At 45.0% G+C, this 19,144-nt stretch overlaps 1 protein-coding gene across 1 annotated transcript in view; it reads right to left on the reverse strand.

Moving 5' to 3' along the window:
• The window catches only part of LRP1B (LDL receptor related protein 1B), a 1,294,122-nt gene that overhangs the window by 663,025 nt on the left and 611,953 nt on the right, over window positions 1-19,144 (reverse strand). Inside the window, 1 exon segment of the mRNA XM_044303104.1 lies at window positions 18,911-19,027. Within this exon segment, the coding sequence (XP_044159039.1) occupies window positions 18,911-19,027 (117 nt within the window).

Below are 19,144 nucleotides of genomic sequence, written 5' to 3' on the forward strand. Positions count from 1 at the left end.
ACGAAATAATACAACCAACAGCAACAGTATAACTTTAGAACCTACACTAGCAACACAATAAACAATAAAACCTGCAATCATGGCAGAAATCAGCACCAACTAGTGTTGGGTTCCAAGAACTTCAACCTGATCAATTTCCAAAACAAAGGGACTATGCCACAAAACCATTTAGCACCATGTAGAAATTCCTGTAAGGTCAAAGCTCTGGGGAGATGTGGAGCTGCTGAGAGATATGTAATTTCAGAGTATAATACAGGACGTAAACTCAGAATGAGTACAAGACAAGTAATGTCTACACCGTGGGTGAGATTAATCAAGACTGGCATTCCCATACGCCAGTCTTGATCATTATGTGTTGGGTTGAGATGGCTCTAATTTATTAAGAGACAGATGCCCAAATTAGGCGCATCTCTGGAACTCAGTGTGCCAAAACTCAAGCCTACGCCAGATAGGGGCATACACAGTGACTCCACCAGCAGAATAGTGAGTGCAGCTCTGAAGTATAATACAGGATGTAACTCAGGCTCAGTACAGGATAAGTAATGTAATGAATGTACACAGTGACTGTACCAGCAGAATAGTGAGTGCAGCTCTGGAGTATAGTACAGAATGTAACTCAGGATCAGTACAGGATAGGTAATGTAATGTAATACCAGAATCTCACCTTGTGTCTTTTATTAGATCAGTATAGAAACAGACAATGTTTCAATTTGTAGCAAGCCTTTTTCAAGCCATACAAAACCATTATAATCTGAGATTTAAATACCTAATACAAAGGGGCGTAAATTCTATTGCACCAATCACCAAACTTGAATTGCTAATTAGATTGTTCACATCTGTGTAGGTACCAATCTCAGTCCATATTCTTATTGTGAACTGAATTACAACCAATTACCTATCAATACTTTTGTGGCATCAGTAGTAGATGAATTAAGGGGCTGTAAGATGGCCACATCCATGCTCCAGGAGTGTTTCATATTTCTCAATGCGCTTACTCCATAGTGAGTTCAGCTCTGAGGTATACTACAGGCTATAATTCAGTATCATTACAAAATAGGTAATGTAAAGTATTTAAAGCCAGGTCCATAAATATTGTGACATCAACACAATTCTGACATTTTTGGCTGTATACACCACCACAATGCATTTGAAATGAAAGGAACAAGATGTGCTTTACCTGCAGACTGTCAGCTTTAATTTGAGGGTATTTACATCCAAATCAGGTGAACGGTGCAGGAATTACAACAGTTTGCATATGTGCCTCCCACTTGTTAAGGGATCAAAAGTAATGGGACAATTGGCTTCTCAGCTGCTCCATGGCCGGTGTGTGTTATTCCCTCATTATCCCAATTACAATGAGCAGATAAAAGGTCCATGAGTTTATTTCCAGTCTGCTATTTGCATTCGGAATCTGTTGCTGTCAACTCTCAAGATGAGATCCAAAGAGCTGTCACTATCAGTGAAGGAAGCCATCATTAGGCTGAAAAAACACAACAAACCCATCAGAGAGATAGGAAAAACATTAGGCGTGGCCAAAACAACAGTTTGGAACATTAAAAAGAAGGAACGCATCAGTGAGCTCAGCAACACCAAAAGACCCGGAAGACCACGGAAAACAACTGTGATGGATGACCGAAGAATTATTTCCTTGGTGAAGAAAACACCCTTCGCAACAGTTGGCCAGATCCAGAGCACTCTCCAGGAGGTAAGTGTATGTGTGTCAAAGTCAACAATCAAGAGAAGACTTCACCAGAGTGAATACAGAGGGTTCACCACAAGATATAAACCATTGGTGAGCCTCAAAAACAGGAAGGCCAGATTAGAGTTTGCCAAACGACATCTAGAAAAAGCCTTCACAGTTCTGGAACAACATCCTATGGACAGATGAGACCAAGATCAACTTGTACCAGAGTGATGGGAAGAGAAAAGTATGGAGAAGGAAAGGAACTGCTCATGATCCTAAGCATACCACCTCCTCAGTGAAGCATGGTGGTGGTCGTGTCATGGCGTGGGCATGTATGGCTGCCAATGGAACTGGTTCTCTTGTATTTATTGATGATGTGACTGCTGACAAAAGCAGCAGGATGAATTTTGAAGTGTTTCGGGCAATATTATCTGCTCATATTCAGCCAAATGCTTCAGAACTCATTGGACGGCGCTTCACAGTGCAGATGGACAATGACCCAAAGCATACTGCAAAAGCAACCAAAGAGTTTTTTAAGGGAAAGAAGTGGAATGTTATGCAATGGCCGAGTCAATCACCGGACCTGAATCCGATTGAGCATTTCCCTTGCTGAAGACAAAACTGAAGGGAAAATGCCCCAAGAACAAGCAGGAACTGAAGACAGTTGCAGTAGAGGCCTGGCAGAGCATCACCAGGAATGAAATCCAGCGTCTGGTGATGTCTATGCGTTCCAGACTTCAGGTTGTAATTGACTGCAAAGGATTTGCAACCAAGTGTTAAAAAGTGAAAGTTTGATATATGATTATTTGATTTCTGATTATTATTCTGTCCCATTACTTTTGGTCTCTTAACAAGTGGGAGGCACATATTCAAACTGCTGTAATTCCTGCACCGTTTACCTGATTTGGATGTAAATACCCTCAAGTTAAATGGACAGTCTGCAGGTAAAGCACATCTTGTTAGTTTCATTTCAAATCCATTGTGGTGATGTATAGAGTAAAAAAAAATAGAATTGTGTCAATGTCCCAATATTTATGGACCTAACTGTATAACATTACTAAAATTTTATGTACTGTGGATTTTTTTTTACAAACGTGAGGCCATCGGTTATAACCTATTCTTATATTATACTTTATTTTATGTAGAATTTCTATTTAAAAAACCCATCAGGGATGTGTAAATAGATTTCATCACATAACTACAGCAAGGGTATTGCAGACAGCAACAAAATCTATTGTGTAATAGGAACCCAGTGAGCAGTGAGATTCACACATGAGAAAAAAGAAATCTAAGGCTTTAAGAAAGCTGGGGATATGTGAAGCTAAAATTCCTCTAAAGTCATTTGTAAAAATATACTTTTGTTCTATAAAACACAAGTGGTGGAGGATCAGAGTGTAATGCGCAGCTTTGTGAACCCGCGCTTTGTGCATGTCTTGGAAATGTCACGAGTCTCATGTTTTCTGTCTTATTCCATACTTGCAAAGCCATTTGCACAGCAGCAGTTCATACATTGCCCGGATTACAGATATAGTTATCTAACTATACTTCCACAATTTTTATGTCACGTTTGCTTATGCTGTTTTAAGCGTGAAAGCAACCACCAAGTAGCCTTCAGATGTAGCAGACCTGAACTTGTCACTTGGCACAATTCATCATGATATCACAATAATTTGCTACTCCAATTTACGGAGGCACGAACCCGGAAGCCCACAGAATGGCTTCCGTGTGTTTCTGTGGGCTTCTGAGTCCCTGCCTGATGTCTTATATTTTGCCATGTCTTGAGGATCGTGGGCCCATTGAAGGCAATAGGTCCTGCCCCAGATGTGGGGTTCACTCAGCTAGGGCCCATGTTTTGCGGACCGGCAGTTTACGGTACCCAACACAGGCATGGCGGCACTATGGTTGTATGAATGGGGCCTAAACCTATTAAATTACCCCAAATTATGATGCCAACACTGCTGTTTTCTGATATAGCAGGTCTGAATTTGTCACTCTCCGTAGCTCTAAGACATCACTTTGTAATATTGAACTTCAAGTAAGCTTATTAAAGAAGGATATCATTATACTATTGTGGGTTAGGGATGAGCGAACTCGAACTGTATAGTTCGGGTTCGTACCGAATTTTGGGGTGTCCGTGACACGGACCCGAACCCGGACATTTTCGTAAAAGTCCGGGTTCGGTGTTCGTCGCTTTCTTGGCGCGTTTGTGATGCTTTCTTGGCGCTTTTTGAAAGGCTGCAAAGCAGCCAATCAGCAAGCGTCATACTACTTGCCCCAAGAGGCCGTCACAGCCATGCCTACTATTGGCATGGCTGTGATTGGCCAGAGCACCATGTGACCCAGCCTCTATTTAAGCTGGAGTCACATAGCGCCGCCCGTCACTCTGCTCTGATTAGCGTAGGGAGAGGTTGCAGCTGCGACAGTAGGGCGAGATTAGGCAGATTAACTTCTCCAAAGGACTTGATTAATCGATCGATCTGCAGCTGTGCATCATTGAGCTGCTGAAATTCAATTGCTCACTGTTTTTAGGCTGCCCAGACCGTTTGTCAGTCACTTTTTTCTGGGGTGATCGGCGGCCATTTTGTGTCTTGTGGTGCGCCAGCACAAGCTGCGACCAAGTGCATTTAACCCTCAATGGTGTGGTTGTTTTTTGGCTAAAGCCTACATCAGGGTGAAGCTGTCACACCAAGTGCATTTAACCAGCAATAGTCTGTTTATTTTTTGGCCATATACTACATCAGGGGCAAGCTGCGCCTGTCACCAAGTGCATTTCACCCTCAATGGTGTGGTTGTTTTTTGGCTAAAGCCTACATCAGGGTGAAGCTGTCACACCAAGTGCATTTAACCAGCAATAGTCTGTTAATTTTTTGGCCATATACTAAATCAGGGGCAAGCTGCGCCCGTCACCAAGTGCATTTAACCAGCAATAGTCTGTTCATTTTTTGGCCATATACTACATCAGGGGAAAGCTGCGCCCATCACCAAGTGCATTTAACCCTCAGTAGTGTGGTTGGTCAAGCTGTCACACCAAGTGCATTTAACCAGCAATAGTGTGGTTCTTTTTTGGCCATATCCCAGTCTAATTCTGTCAGTAAATCCATACCGGTCACCCAGCGCCTAAATACTAGGCCTCAAATTTATATCCCGCTAAATCTGTCATTACCGCTGTACTGTTGTGGCTGGGCAAGTTATTTAGTGTCCGTCAAAGCACATTTTTTGTTCAGGGTTGAAATACAATTCCCAATTTAGCAATTTAATAATTTAGTGGTTTCTGCTATATCAGAGCTATTTGAAATCTATCCCAAAAAGGGTATATAATATTCAAGGTGCACATAGGGTCATTCAGAATAACTTCACACACACGCTACTGTGCATTTCCAAGTCTAATTCTGTCACTAAATCCATACCGGTCACCCAGCGCCTAAATACTAGGCCTCAAATTTATATCCCGCTGAATTTGAATACAATACATTGGGCCAAATAATATTTTTGTTGTTGTGGTGAACCATAACAATGAGGAAAACATCTAGTAAGGGACGCGGACGTGGACATGGTCGTGGTGGTGTTAGTGGACCCTCTGGTGCTGGGAGAGGACGTGGCCGTTCTGCCACATCCACACGTCCTAGTGAACCAACTACCTCAGGTCCCAGTAGCCGACAGAATTTACAGCGATATATGGTGGGGCCCAATGCCGTTCTAAGGATGGTAAGGCCTGAGCAGGTACAGGCATTAGTCAATTGGGTGGCTGACAGTGGATCCAGCACGTTTACATTATCTCCCACCCAGTCTTCTGCAGAAAGCGCACAGATGGCGCCTGAAAACCAACCCCATCAGTCTGTCACATCACCCCCATGCATATCAGGGAAACTGTCTGAGCCTCAAGTTATGCAGCAGTCTCTTATGCTGTTTGAAGACTCCGCTGGCAGGGTTTCCCAAGGGCATCCACCCAGCCCTTCCCCAGCGGTGAAAGACATAGAATGCACTGACGCACAACCACTTATGTTTCCTGACGATGAGGACATGGGAATACCACCTCAGCATGTCTCTGATGATGACGAAACACAGGTGCCAACTGCTGCGTCTTTCTGCAGTGTGCAGACTGAACAGGAGGTCAGGGATCAAGACTGGGTGGAAGACGATGCAGGGGACGATGAGGTCCTAGACCCCACATGGAATGAAGGTCGTGCCACTGACTTTCACAGTTCGGAGGAAGAGGCAGTGGTGAGACCGAGCCAACAGCGTAGCAAAAGAGGGAGCAGTGGGCAAAAGCAGAACACCCGCCGCCAAGAGACTCCGCCTGCTACTGACCGCCGCCATCTGGGACCGAGCACCCCTAAAGGCAGCTTCAAGGAGTTCCCTGGCATGGCACTTCTTCAAACAATGTGCTGACGACAAGACCCGAGTGGTTTGCACGCTGTGCCATCAGAGCCTGAAGCGAGGCATTAACGTTCTGAACCTGAGCACAACCTGCATGACCAGGCACCTGCATGCAAAGCATGAACTGCAGTGGAGTAAACACCTTAAAACCAAGGAAGTCACTTAGGCTCCCCCTGCTACCTCTTCTGCTGCTGCCGCCTCGGCCTCTTCCTCTGCCTCTGGAGGAACGTTGGCACCTGCCGCCCAGCAAACAGGGGATGTACCACCAACACCACCACCACCTCCGTCACCAAGCGTCTCAACCATGTCACACGGCAGCGTTCAGCTCTCCATCTCACAAACATTTGATAGAAAGCGTAAATTCCCACCTAGCCACCCTCGATCCCTGGCCCTGAATGCCAGCATTTCTAAACTACTGGCCTATGAAATGCTGTCATTTAGGCTGGTGGACACAGACAGCTTCAAACAGCTCATGTTGCTTGCTGTCCCACAGTATGTTGTTCCCAGCAGCCACTACTTCTCCAAGAGAGCCGTGCCTTCCCTGCACAACTAAGTATCCGATAAAATCAAGTGTGCACTGCGCAACGCCATCTGTAGCAAGGTCCACCTAACCACAGATACGTGGACCAGTAATCACGGCCAGGGACGCTATATCTCCCTAACTGCACACTGGGTGAATGTAGTGGCAGCTGGGCCCCAGGCGGAGAGCTGTTTAGCGCACGTCCTTCCGCCGCCAAGGATCGCAGGGCAACATTCTTTGCCTCCTGTTGCCACCTCCTCCTTCTCGGCTTCCTCCTCCTCTTCTTCCACCTGCTCATCCAGTCAGCCACACACCTTCACCACCAACTTCAGCACAGCCCGGGGTAAACGTCAGCAGGCCATTCTGAAACTCATATGTTTGGGAGACAGGCCCCACACCGCACAGGAGTTGTGGCGGGGTATAGAACAACAGACCGACGAGTGGTTGCTGCCGGTGAGCCTCAAGCCCGGCCTGGTGGTGTGTGATAATGGGCGAAATCTCGTTGCAGCTCTGGGACTAGCCAATTTGACGCACATCCCTTGCTTGGCGCATGTGCTGAATTTGGTGGTGCAGAAGTTCATTCACAACTACCCCGACATGTCAGAGCTGCTGCATAAAGTGCGGGCCGTCTGTTCGCGCTTCCGGCGTTCACATCCTGCTGCTGCTCGCCTGTCTGCGCTACAGCGTAACTTCGGCCTTCCCGCTCACCGCCTCATACGCGACGTGCCCACCAGGTGGAACTCCACCATGCACATGCTGGACAGACTGTGCGAGCAGCAGCAGGCCATAGTGGAGTTTCAGCTGCAGCACGCACGGGTCAGTCGCACTACAGAACAGCACCACTTCACCACCAATGACTGGGCCTCCATGCGAGACCTGTGTGCCCTTTTGCGCTGTTTCGAGTACTCCACCAACATGGCCAGTGGCGATGACGCCATTATCAGCGTTACAATACCACTTCTATGTCTCCTTGAGAAAACACTTAGGGCGATGATGGAAGAGGAGGTGGACCAGGAGGAGGAGGAGGAGGAGGAGGAAGAGGGGTCATTTTTAGCACTTTCAGGCCAGTCTCTTTGAAGTGACTCAGAGGGAGGTTTTTGGCAACAGCAGAGGCCAGGTACAAATGTGGCCAGACAGGGCCCACTACTGGAAAACGAGGAGGATGAGGACGAGGAGGAGGTGGAGGAGGATGAGGATGAAGCATAGTCACAGCGGGGTGGCACCCAACGCAGCTCGGGTCCATCACTGGTGCGTGGCTGGGGGGTAAGGCAGGACAATGACGATACGCCTCCCACAGAGGACAGCTTGTCCTTACCCCTGGGCAGCCTGGCACACATGAGCGACTACATGCTGCAGTGCCTGCGCAACGACAGCAGAGTTGCCCACATTTTAACCTGTGCGGACTACTGGGTTGCCACCCTGCTGGATCCACGCTACAATGACAATGTGCCCACCTTACTTCCTGCACTGGAGCGTGATAGGAAGATGCGCGAGTACAAGCGCACGTTGGTAGACGCGCTACTTAGAGCATTCCCAAATGTCACAGGGGAACAAGTGGAAGCCCAAGGCCAAGGCAGAGGAGGAGCAAGAGGTCGCCAAGGCAGCTGTGTCACGGCCAGCTCCTCTGAGGGCAGGGTTAGCATGGCAGAGATGTGGAAAAGTTTTGTCAACACGCCACAGCTAACTGCACCACCACCTGATACGCAACGTGTTAGCAGGAGGCAACATTTCACTAACATGGTGGAACAGTACGTGTGCACACCCCTCCACGTACTGACTGATGGTTCGGCCCCATTCAACTTCTGGGTCTCTAAATTGTCCACGTGGCCAGAGCTAGCCTTTTATGCCTTGGAGGTGCTGGCCTGCCCGGCGGCCAGCGTTTTGTCTGAACGTGTATTCAGCACGGCAGGGGGCGTCATTACAGACAAACGCAGCCGCCTGTCTACAGCCAATGTGGACAAGCTGACGTTCATAAAAATGAACCAGGCATGGATCCCACAGGACCTGTCCGTCCCTTGTCCAGATTAGACATTAACTACCTCCCCTTAACCATATATTATTGGACTCCAGGGCACTTCCTCATTCAATCCTATTTTTATTTTCATTTTACCATTATATTGCGAGGCTACCCAAAGTTGAATGAACCTCTCCTCTGTCTGGGTGCCGGGGCCTAAATATATGCCAATGGACTGTTCCAATGTTGGGTGACGTGAAGCCTGATTCTCTGCTATGACATGCAGACTAATTCTCTGCTGACATGAAGCCAGATCCTCTGTTACGGGACCTCTCTCCTCTGCCTGTGTGCTGGGCCTAAATATATGCCAATGGACTGTTGCAGTGGTGGCTGACATGAAGCCTCATTCTCTGCTATGACATGCAGACTAATTCTCTGCTGACATGAAGCCAGATTGTCTGTTACGGGACCTCTCTCCTCTGCCTGGGTGCTGGGCCTAAATTTATGAAAATGGACTCTTACAGTGGTGGGTGACGTGAAGCCTGATTCTCTGCTATGACATGAAGACTGATTCTCTGCTGACATGAAGCCAGATCCTCTGTTACGGGACCTCTCTCCTCTGCCTGGGTGCTGGGCCTAAATATCTGACAATGGACTGTTGCATTGGTGGCTGACGTGAAGCCTCATTCTCTGCTATGACATGCAGACTAATTCTCTGCTGACATGAAGCCAGATTGTCTGTTACGGGACCTCTCTCCTCTGCCTGGGTGCTGGGCCTAAATTTATGAAAATGGACTCTTACAGTGGTGGGTGACGTGAAGCCTGATTCTCTGCTATGACATGAAGACTGATTCTCTGCTGACATGAAGCCAGATCCTCTGTTACGGGACCTCTCTCCTCTGCCTGTGTGCTGGGCCTAAATATATGCCAATGGACTGTTGCAGTGGTGGCTGACGTGAAGCCTCATTCTCTGCTATGACATGCAGACTAATTCTCTGCTGACATGAAGCCAGATTGTCTGTTACGGGACCTCTCTCCTCTGCCTGGGTGCTGGGCCTAAATTTATGAAAATGGACTCTTACAGTGGTGGGTGACGTGAAGCCTGATTCTCTGCTATGACATGAAGACTGATTCTCTGCTGACATGAAGCCAGATCCTCTGTTACGGGACCTCTCTCCTCTGCCTGGGTGCTGGGCCTAAATATCTGACAATGGACTGTTGCATTGGTGGCTGACGTGAAGCCTCATTCTCTGCTATGACATGCAGACTAATTCTCTGCTGACATGAAGCCAGATTGTCTGTTACGGGACCTCTCTCCTCTGCCTGGGTGCTGGGCCTAAATTTATGAAAATGGACTCTTACAGTGGTGGGTGACGTGAAGCCTGATTCTCTGCTATGACATGAAGACTGATTCTCTGCTGACACGAAGCCAGATCCTCTGTTACGGGACCTCTGTCCTCTGCCTGGGTGCTGGGCCTAAATATATGCCAATGGACTGTTGCAGTGGTGGCTGACGTGAAGCCTCATTCTCTGCTATGACATGCAGACTAATTCTCTGCTGACATGAAGCCAGATTGTCTGTTACGGGACCTCTCTCCTCTGCCTGGGTGCTGGGCCTAAATTTATGAAAATGGACTCTTACAGTGGTGGGTGACGTGAAGCCTGATTCTCTGCTATGACATGAAGACTGATTCTCTGCTGACATGAAGCCAGATCCTCTGTTACGGGACCTCTCTCCTCTGCCTGGGTGCTGGGCCTAAATATCTGACAATGGACTGTTGCATTGGTGGCTGACGTGAAGCCTCATTCTCTGCTATGACATGCAGACTAATTCTCTGCTGACATGAAGCCAGATTGTCTGTTACGGGACCTCTCTCCTCTGCCTGGGTGCTGGGCCTAAATTTATGAAAATGGACTCTTACAGTGGTGGGTGACGTGAAGCCTGATTCTCTGCTATGACATGAAGACTGATTCTCTGCTGACACGAAGCCAGATCCTCTGTTACGGGACCTCTGTCCTCTGCCTGTGTGCTGGGCCTAAATATATGCCAATGGACTGTTGCAGTGGTGGCTGACGTGAAGCCTCATTCTCTGCTATGACATGCAGACTAATTCTCTGCTGACATGAAGCCAGATTGTCTGTTACGGGACCTCTCTCCTCTGCCTGGGTGCTGGGCCTAAATTTATGAAAATGGACTCTTACAGTGGTGGGTGACGTGAAGCCTGATTCTCTGCTATGACATGAAGACTGATTCTCTGCTGACATGAAGCCAGATCCTCTGTTACGGGACCTCTCTCCTCTGCCTGGGTGCTGGGCCTAAATATCTGACAATGGACTGTTGCATTGGTGGCTGACGTGAAGCCTCATTCTCTGCTATGACATGCAGACTAATTCTCTGCTGACATGAAGCCAGATTGTCTGTTACGGGACCTCTCTCCTCTGCCTGGGTGCTGGGCCTAAATTTATGAAAATGGACTCTTACAGTGGTGGGTGACGTGAAGCCTGATTCTCTGCTATGACATGAAGACTGATTCTCTGCTGACACGAAGCCAGATCCTCTGTTACGGGACCTCTGTCCTCTGCCTGGGTGCTGGGCCTAAATATATGCCAATGGACTGTTGCAGTGGTGGCTGACGTGAAGCCTCATTCTCTGCTATGACATGCAGACTAATTCTCTGCTGACATGAAGCCAGATTGTCTGTTACGGGACCTCTCTCCTCTGCCTGGGTGCTGGGCCTAAATTTATGAAAATGGACTCTTACAGTGGTGGGTGACGTGAAGCCTGATTCTCTGCTATGACATGAAGACTGATTCTCTGCTGACATGAAGCCAGATCCTCTGTTACGGGACCTCTCTCCTCTGCCTGGGTGCTGGGCCTAAATATCTGACAATGGACTGTTGCATTGGTGGCTGACGTGAAGCCTCATTCTCTGCTATGACATGCAGACTAATTCTCTGCTGACATGAAGCCAGATTGTCTGTTACGGGACCTCTCTCCTCTGCCTGGGTGCTGGGCCTAAATTTATGAAAATGGACTGTTGCAGTGGTGGGTGACGTGAAGCCTCATTCTCTGCTCTGATATGAAGACTGATTCTCTGCTGACATGAAGCCAGATCCTCTGTTACGGGACCTCTCTCCTCTGCCTGGGTGCTGGGCCTAAATATCTGACAATGGACTGTTGCATTGGTGGCTGACGTGAAGCCTCATTCTCTGCTATGACATGCAGACTAATTCTCTGCTGACATGAAGCCAGATTGTCTGTTACGGGACCTCTCTCCTCTGCCTGGGTGCTGGGCCTAAATTTATGAAAATGGACTCTTACAGTGGTGGGTGACGTGAAGCCTGATTCTCTGCTATGACATGAAGACTGATTCTCTGCTGACATGAAGCCAGATCCTCTGTTACGGGACCTCTCTCCTCTGCCTGTGTGCTGGGCCTAAATATATGCCAATGGACTGTTGCAGTGGTGGCTGATGTGAAGCCTCATTCTCTGCTATGACATGCAGACTAATTCTCTGCTGACATGAAGCCAGATTGTCTGTTACGGGACCTCTCTCCTCTGCCTGGGTGCTGGGCCTAAATTTATGAAAATGGACTGTTGCAGTGGTGGGTGACGTGAAGCCTGATTCTCTGCTATGACATGAAGACTGATTCTCTGCTGACATGAAGCCAGATTGTCTGTTACGGGACCTCTCTCCTCTGCCTGGGTGCTGGGCCTAAATTTATGAAAATGGACTGTTGCAGTGGTGGGTGACGTGAAGCCTGATTCTCTGCTATGACATGAAGACTGATTCTCTGCTGACATGAAGCCAGATTCTCTGTTACGGGACCTCTCTCCTCTGCCTGGGTGCCGGGGCCTAAATATCTGAGAATGGACTGTTCCAGTGGTGGGTGACGGGAAGCCAGATTCTCTGCTATGGGACCTCTCTCCAATTGATTTTGGTTAATTTTTATTTATTTAATTTTTATTTTAATTCATTTCCCTATCCACATTTGTTTGCAGGGGATTTACCTACATGTTGCTGCCTTTTGCAGCCCTCTAGCCCTTTCCTGGGCTGTTTTACAGCCGTTTTAGTGCCGAAAAGTTCGGGTCCCCATTGACTTCAATGGGGTTCGGGTTCGGGACGAAGTTCGGATCGGGTTCGGATCCCGAACCCGAACATTTTCGGGAAGTTCGGCCGAACTTCTCGAACCCGAACATCCAGGTGTTCGCTCAACTCTATTGTGGGTGTGGGGGAGGGGGGGGATCAGGGAGGCTTTGTGGGCTCCTCAGGCCAGTTGTATATCTACTGACAGAGTACTTCATTATCTCTATATCCTATCCCACAAGCCACTAATGGGAGCTAAGTATCATCTATATTTATCGATTTATCGATTTATATTCCCTACGGATATTTTCTGTCTATCACCTCCTGATGAACTGCCAGGCGCTGGTGAAACGCGTTGGTGTTTAATAAAGTATATAGACATCTCTTTCTCTTCCTTGGGCCATTTCATATTTCCCATAGGATATTATATGTACGTATTATCCATACATTGAGTGTAGACATAGGTACCATTAGGGGGTATCCCTGGGCACAGGTCTTAGTTCTCCAGGGACGTCTAGGGAAAGATATTCTTTTCCCGTCCACAATCCCCCCTTTACCTGTCTCCATATAGCCATATCAGTTACCTATGTGAATATTTATCTCTCCCTGCAAGTATTTATCTTTGAGCATAGGTTATCACTAGAGCAGTTTCTTGCTCTGTTACCCCCTAATATTATTAATAAAGATCTAATTTTAATTAGCATGTTATCTTCTCTCTACTTACTTAACCTAATTAATTACGTGTCTGCTATCTATACCATCTTTACAATAATTTCCCATATACAATCCCTTAATTATCAGACCTCAAGCCAAACCCTTAAATTATCAGCCCCGGATAAAACCCCTAAATTGTCAGACCCCTTATCAAACCCCTAGATTATCAGACTTCATACAAAACTCTAAATTCAGACCTTAAATCAAACCCCTAAAATATCAGACCCCCAAATCAGAGTACTAGGTTATCAGACCTTAGACCACACCCATAAATTATCAGACCCCCAGATCAAACCCCTAAACTTACACACCCTAGATCAAACTCCTAAATTATCAGACACCATATTAAACCACTAAATTATTAGACCACAGACAAGACTCTGATATATTTAGACCTCAGATTAAACTCCTAAATTATCCGAACCTGAACCAGGTCACTAGATTATCAGACCTCACACCGTAAATGATCAAACCTGACTGCTGGTTTATCAGACCCCAGAACTATTAATTATCAAAATCAAAATCTCAAATTATCAGATTCTACACTAGACCCATGCTGTAGGTGCCTGTAGGAGCACATAATACCAAATGGCTAACTCAGCACCGCCACATCTCTAAGTTGGTTTAAAGGGTATTACTCTTTTGCATCTGTCTATTCTTCTGATATTTGTATGTTACCAAGAAGAAATAGCATAGGGGTTGGGGTGATCACTGCAGGATCAGACTACACTAAAGGTGTTTTTGTTTGTAGTCTGTAACCATGGTGACACATAGCTCTGCAATTGTTAAAAAAAAAAAAAAAGTATAAAGACTCATAGAGATATTCCCTGTAACACAAATCTAAAGCATTAAACCAATTCTCTTTTTTGTGCACATTTAATCAAAATGTTTGAAATGTTGTCACAGCATAACAAATCCATACACTGCAATTAATATATGAGGGGGCACACACTTTTGTTTCCGCCAGGATAGCATTATGAATGACTGATCTCAGTATTGACAGCTTTGATTGAAATCTCAGTGATGTATCTATGCCCTGCGTCTCACAAAGGATCAGCTCTGCCCAGGAAAAATACTGTTTGTTTTCCCAGAGAATTTACAACGTGTGCGGTATATGAAAAGCATCGCACTACACAATGTCAATGTCATTACCAAATGCAACTATGTGAGCAAGAATTTACCATATACAAGAAACCCATAACCAGGTGAATCTGAAATATTGGAAGGTTCAATATAAGAAAACACAAGAGAAGATACTGTAGCCTTTAAGAAACAAAAATAATAGCATGAAACCACTTAGGACCTCAGGTGTCAGTCATTTTAAGTCCCTCCCTTCCTGGGAATGCCCCCAAAATTGAATAGAAATGCCTATTTTCATGTGAAATGGAATAGGTGTCTCCTAGAGATGAGAGAATCAATTCAATAGAATCCGAATTTTAGGTGAGAGAGAGGGAGAGGGAGATAATGTTATCCACAGCTTTTCAGGGCAACTGAAGAACTTTCAATTCGGGTTCAATTGATTTGGGTTAGACTCTGGACTGTCAATTCAGCTGAATCAGACTGAAATTGAATTTACAGAAATGTACTCTTCTCTAGTGTCTTCCATTCCGTGGTCTGGTTCATGCCACAGTCCCAGTTAGAACTGGTCTGTTGGAGGTGTGCAAAGGATGGAATAACACTTGGGCCGCATAAGAAGAAAAGAGTATGATAAATGGAAAATGGTAGTTGGGGGAAGAGGCTGTTACAGATTTTTCATTGGGACCTAGGATCTTGAATTTGACCTTGCTTTTGTTGGTTAGCAACACATATTTACAGCCAAATTATTATTTTTTCATCAAAATATACATTTCTCATAGACATTAATTGAGAGCAATTATTCATCTGCAGCCATGTGCAGCAGTGGGGAACTGGGTATCCCCATTTTCAAGATGACTGAAAGCCAAAGAGGCCAGACACCCAGAGATAACATATTTATGACCTATTAAATCAATAGACTTAATTGTCATCCCTGAAAAATGCCTGCATCGTTAGAAACTGACATTCAATTAAAATCAGGTTTTTATTTTAACTACACTGTATATTTGCATTTATTTATTTTTTCATTTTTGTGTTTACATTTTTTACATTTCTATCTTAAAATCAATATTGAAATATTCCACATTGCACAACGGTTTCTCAAGTGTTCATAACAGACTGAATCTTCATGTTTTGTTTTCGTCAATTGTCTGCTTTTCTGTGTTGATTGGGACAGAATGAGCAGAGTCATTTGATTTATTATTAGAGAATAAGGGATTACAATTGTGTATATCATACACAGATATAAAGTACTGTATGCACCTCCCATGTCATTCTGTTCTGTGATATGGAGGGAAGTGTGTCTCAAATATGTCGGTCTTCAGGGAATGTTTAAAAAAAAATATACATTTAAAAGAAAAAAAACAAATATATTAATACTCTGATTAAAATAACTAGAAATACACACATGAAACACTCCCTTTTAAAAGTGTTGGGGGGGGGGGAGAAGTGCTGATCAGTTTGAGAAACCAACGGCCGATCAACTATATAAGAGGACACCTTAGTGGAAAAGATGTTTGAGGTCTCTGGTAGAGTCTTTGCAATGAGACCCAGGAGCTTTCATCTACATGGAGTAATTCCAAGGACTGATGGCTACTGAAAATCTTTAGTACATGCCATTCTCTAGGGTATCTTCAACTTTTCTAGATCATTTCATACTTACCACCTTCCATCGTTCTAATACACCATTCTTCACTTTGACTGTTTTATCCATACAGAAGACTCCATCTTTGTTCCAGTTGCTATATTTCAGTTGACAATATGGTCATGATATCAATAAGCGTCATTTACCAAAAACTGCTAACTTTCCCTTTCCTGTTATTTTCCAGGAAACCTAATTTTCGTATCCACCTGAACTGTTCTTTCAGGGCAAGACCTCTGGTTTGCCTCTGACACAATATATAGAGAGTAGGACCATATAAACGAATTATTAGAGCATCTCAACTGAATCTCTTCTATTCTGCATCTGTACAAGAATCCCAAAGCAGCATCTGATGCTCACACACTGGTCTACAAATAGTTCTTGTGCTCTCCTTTCATCTTAAACATTGTGCGTCTCTATTTATTTGGAGCATCCAAGTATAAAGGAACAAACGGTTACCAGGCAACCAGCATTGATTGAAGATTGCAAAACAACTTAGATGATTTATATATTGCATACATACATGATAGTATGTGACGAGGGGTGGGGGATTTCACTCATGCTTTCACTATTCCCATCTCCTATTAATTTTTCAATTCCATTCATTTTCCAGAAGGATTGACAATTTTTACACACCTACCCATAGATCTTTTTGTTATATTCAGTATATATGTAGAGGTTTATTCCAACATCAGAAATAGAAATAACTAGTAACAAAAAAGAAATGATTTCTAAGTTTTAACTGTAAGCCGAGGCAAGTTGCTTTTCTTTTCTATCAAACAAAAATAATTGGTGGCACATTGGCCAATGAAAAAGACTAAGCTAAAGATATTGATATCAAGTTATCCAACAACATAATTGTTACAAATTGGCCACTTTTGAAGGATAATAAACTGGAGGAGATATAATACTGTCCTTAAAGGGTTTTTGTCCAGCTCTGATGTTATACCCTAACCACAGGATAGGTGATACATATGTGATTGGTGTGGGAACCCTACCTATTATAAGAATGGGGGTCTTGTGCCTCTAAATACTGTATATGGAGCAGCAGGCTGTATATGTGCATGGTTGTTCTATTCTTCATGGGACTGCTGAAAATAGCAGTGTGCTGTACTTGGTTATCTACAGCATTCCCATAGAATGGAAAGGTGGCTTCCATGCTTGACTTGCTGCTCCATTCATATGGGAACACAGGATCCCAGTGGGTCTCAGTGGTTGAGATACATATACAGTACCCTATCCAGCAAATAGAAATATGTTCGGAACTTGGCACAATCCCTTAAACCTTCTGAAGAAAGGCAGATAGTGTAGTCTATCTGCCTTTCTTCAGAAGGTTTAAGGGATTGTGCCAAGTTCTGAACATATTCCTATCTGCTGGATAGGGTACTGTATATGTATCTCAACCACTCAGACCCACTGGGATCCTGTGTTCCCATATGAATGGAGCAGCAAGTCAAGCATGGAAGCATGGAAGGACTATAGTTTTTTTTTTACAATCATAAAAAAATATAGAAATTATGTTTATAAAGAGGTTTTCTGGGACTTAAGTACCAATGGCCTATCTATTCCAGATCAGTATGGCTCCAACTCATGGCAACCCCTCTGGTTAGAGGAACATTACATCCTCTTCCTGGGGTTGACCTGCGATATCAGACACAGCAGCTATATAATGTATAATATAGGCACTGTGCCTGGTATGGAGTAAAGAAGTGACAGTGCTCGCCCACGTGCCATGGTCCCTTCAAACAGCTGATTGGTGGGGGTACGTTCAGTCGAACCTCCACTGATTTGATCTTGAAGACCTATCCTAAATGCCTTTTTTATGCAAAACATAATACAATACAAAAGGTAAAGTTGATACGTAGATAATAAAGACATAAATAGGCATAAATAGCATACATCATAACATTTTGAAGGTCAACATCGGGAAATTTAAGTCCCACCTCCGGGAATGTACCAAAATGCTCACTTATACAATCCCCAGCCTATTTAATGGGATTGTCCTGGTAAAATCAGCACCGTTGGCAAGTATGAAACAGGTAAAATAATATACAGCAGGTATAATAAGCACACACACATAAAAAAGTATGGCATGAATTAGGTATACTGTGGTAATGTAAGGCATCATACACTTATATGGGCACTGTGTTACAGAGGGTGCACACTGTAAAGGCTAAAAATGGCCACATGTGAGAGCCCTTAGAGGAGTGGTGTGGTGTAAAAAGCCAAGTTTGAAATAAATCCACCATTCAAGGCCCTATGCTATTAGCCGGAGCAGAGAGCAGCTGCAAAGAGCACCTCATCTTGGAGGATTTGCTGTATCTGTGCATTACACAGAAAGCCGATTTCAAGTTACTCCTATTTACTAGAGAAGGGCTGAGCTGTAATACCATATGCAGACCATGGGGGGCAAGAGTGGCGCTGTTTTTCGAGAAAATAAACAGATCCTTTTCCTAGTCTCATACAACCACTTTAACACTGTAATCATATATAAATGATCAGTGATGGCCAGTTCGCCGTGTTTGCCCGCAAACACATGCGGGCTGCCATCTTAACGCACAAGTCCTGGGATGCACAGGTAAGTCCTTACCTGTGCCTGTGCGCGAGCCGGTCTGAAACAAATGCGGTCATGGGGAGCAGGCAGTTCCGAGAACAGCCGCTGGGGGCCTTAATCGGGGGCCGCTGGGGGCCCGGTGACCGCATTTGTTTTAGACCGGCTCCCGTCACAGGCACAGGTAAGGACTTACCTCTGCATCGCTGGACTTTTGAGTTAAGATGGCAGCCTGCATGTGTTCGTGGGAGAACACGGCGAACTGGCCATCACTGTAAATGATACTTTACTAAATACAGTCCTTACCACAAGATGCAGATTCATCAGACTTGTCCCCACAGTCATCCTCTTGGTCACACACCCATGATTTGGATATACAGCGTCCATTAGTGCAGGAGAATTGGTGAACTTGACAAGTCCTGGCTGTGGAGAGGAAAAACCAAAACATGCCAAACATTAATTTCATGTGACACAATTAGTTCTTCATCAATCATATGTTGCAAGATTCACAAAGGTGTATCCTGCAAAGGTTTTGTGCTG

The sequence above is a fragment of the Bufo gargarizans genome, chromosome 8 (genome assembly GCF_014858855.1).
Source record: "Bufo gargarizans isolate SCDJY-AF-19 chromosome 8, ASM1485885v1, whole genome shotgun sequence".
Taxonomy (NCBI): Eukaryota; Metazoa; Chordata; class Amphibia; order Anura; family Bufonidae; genus Bufo; species Bufo gargarizans.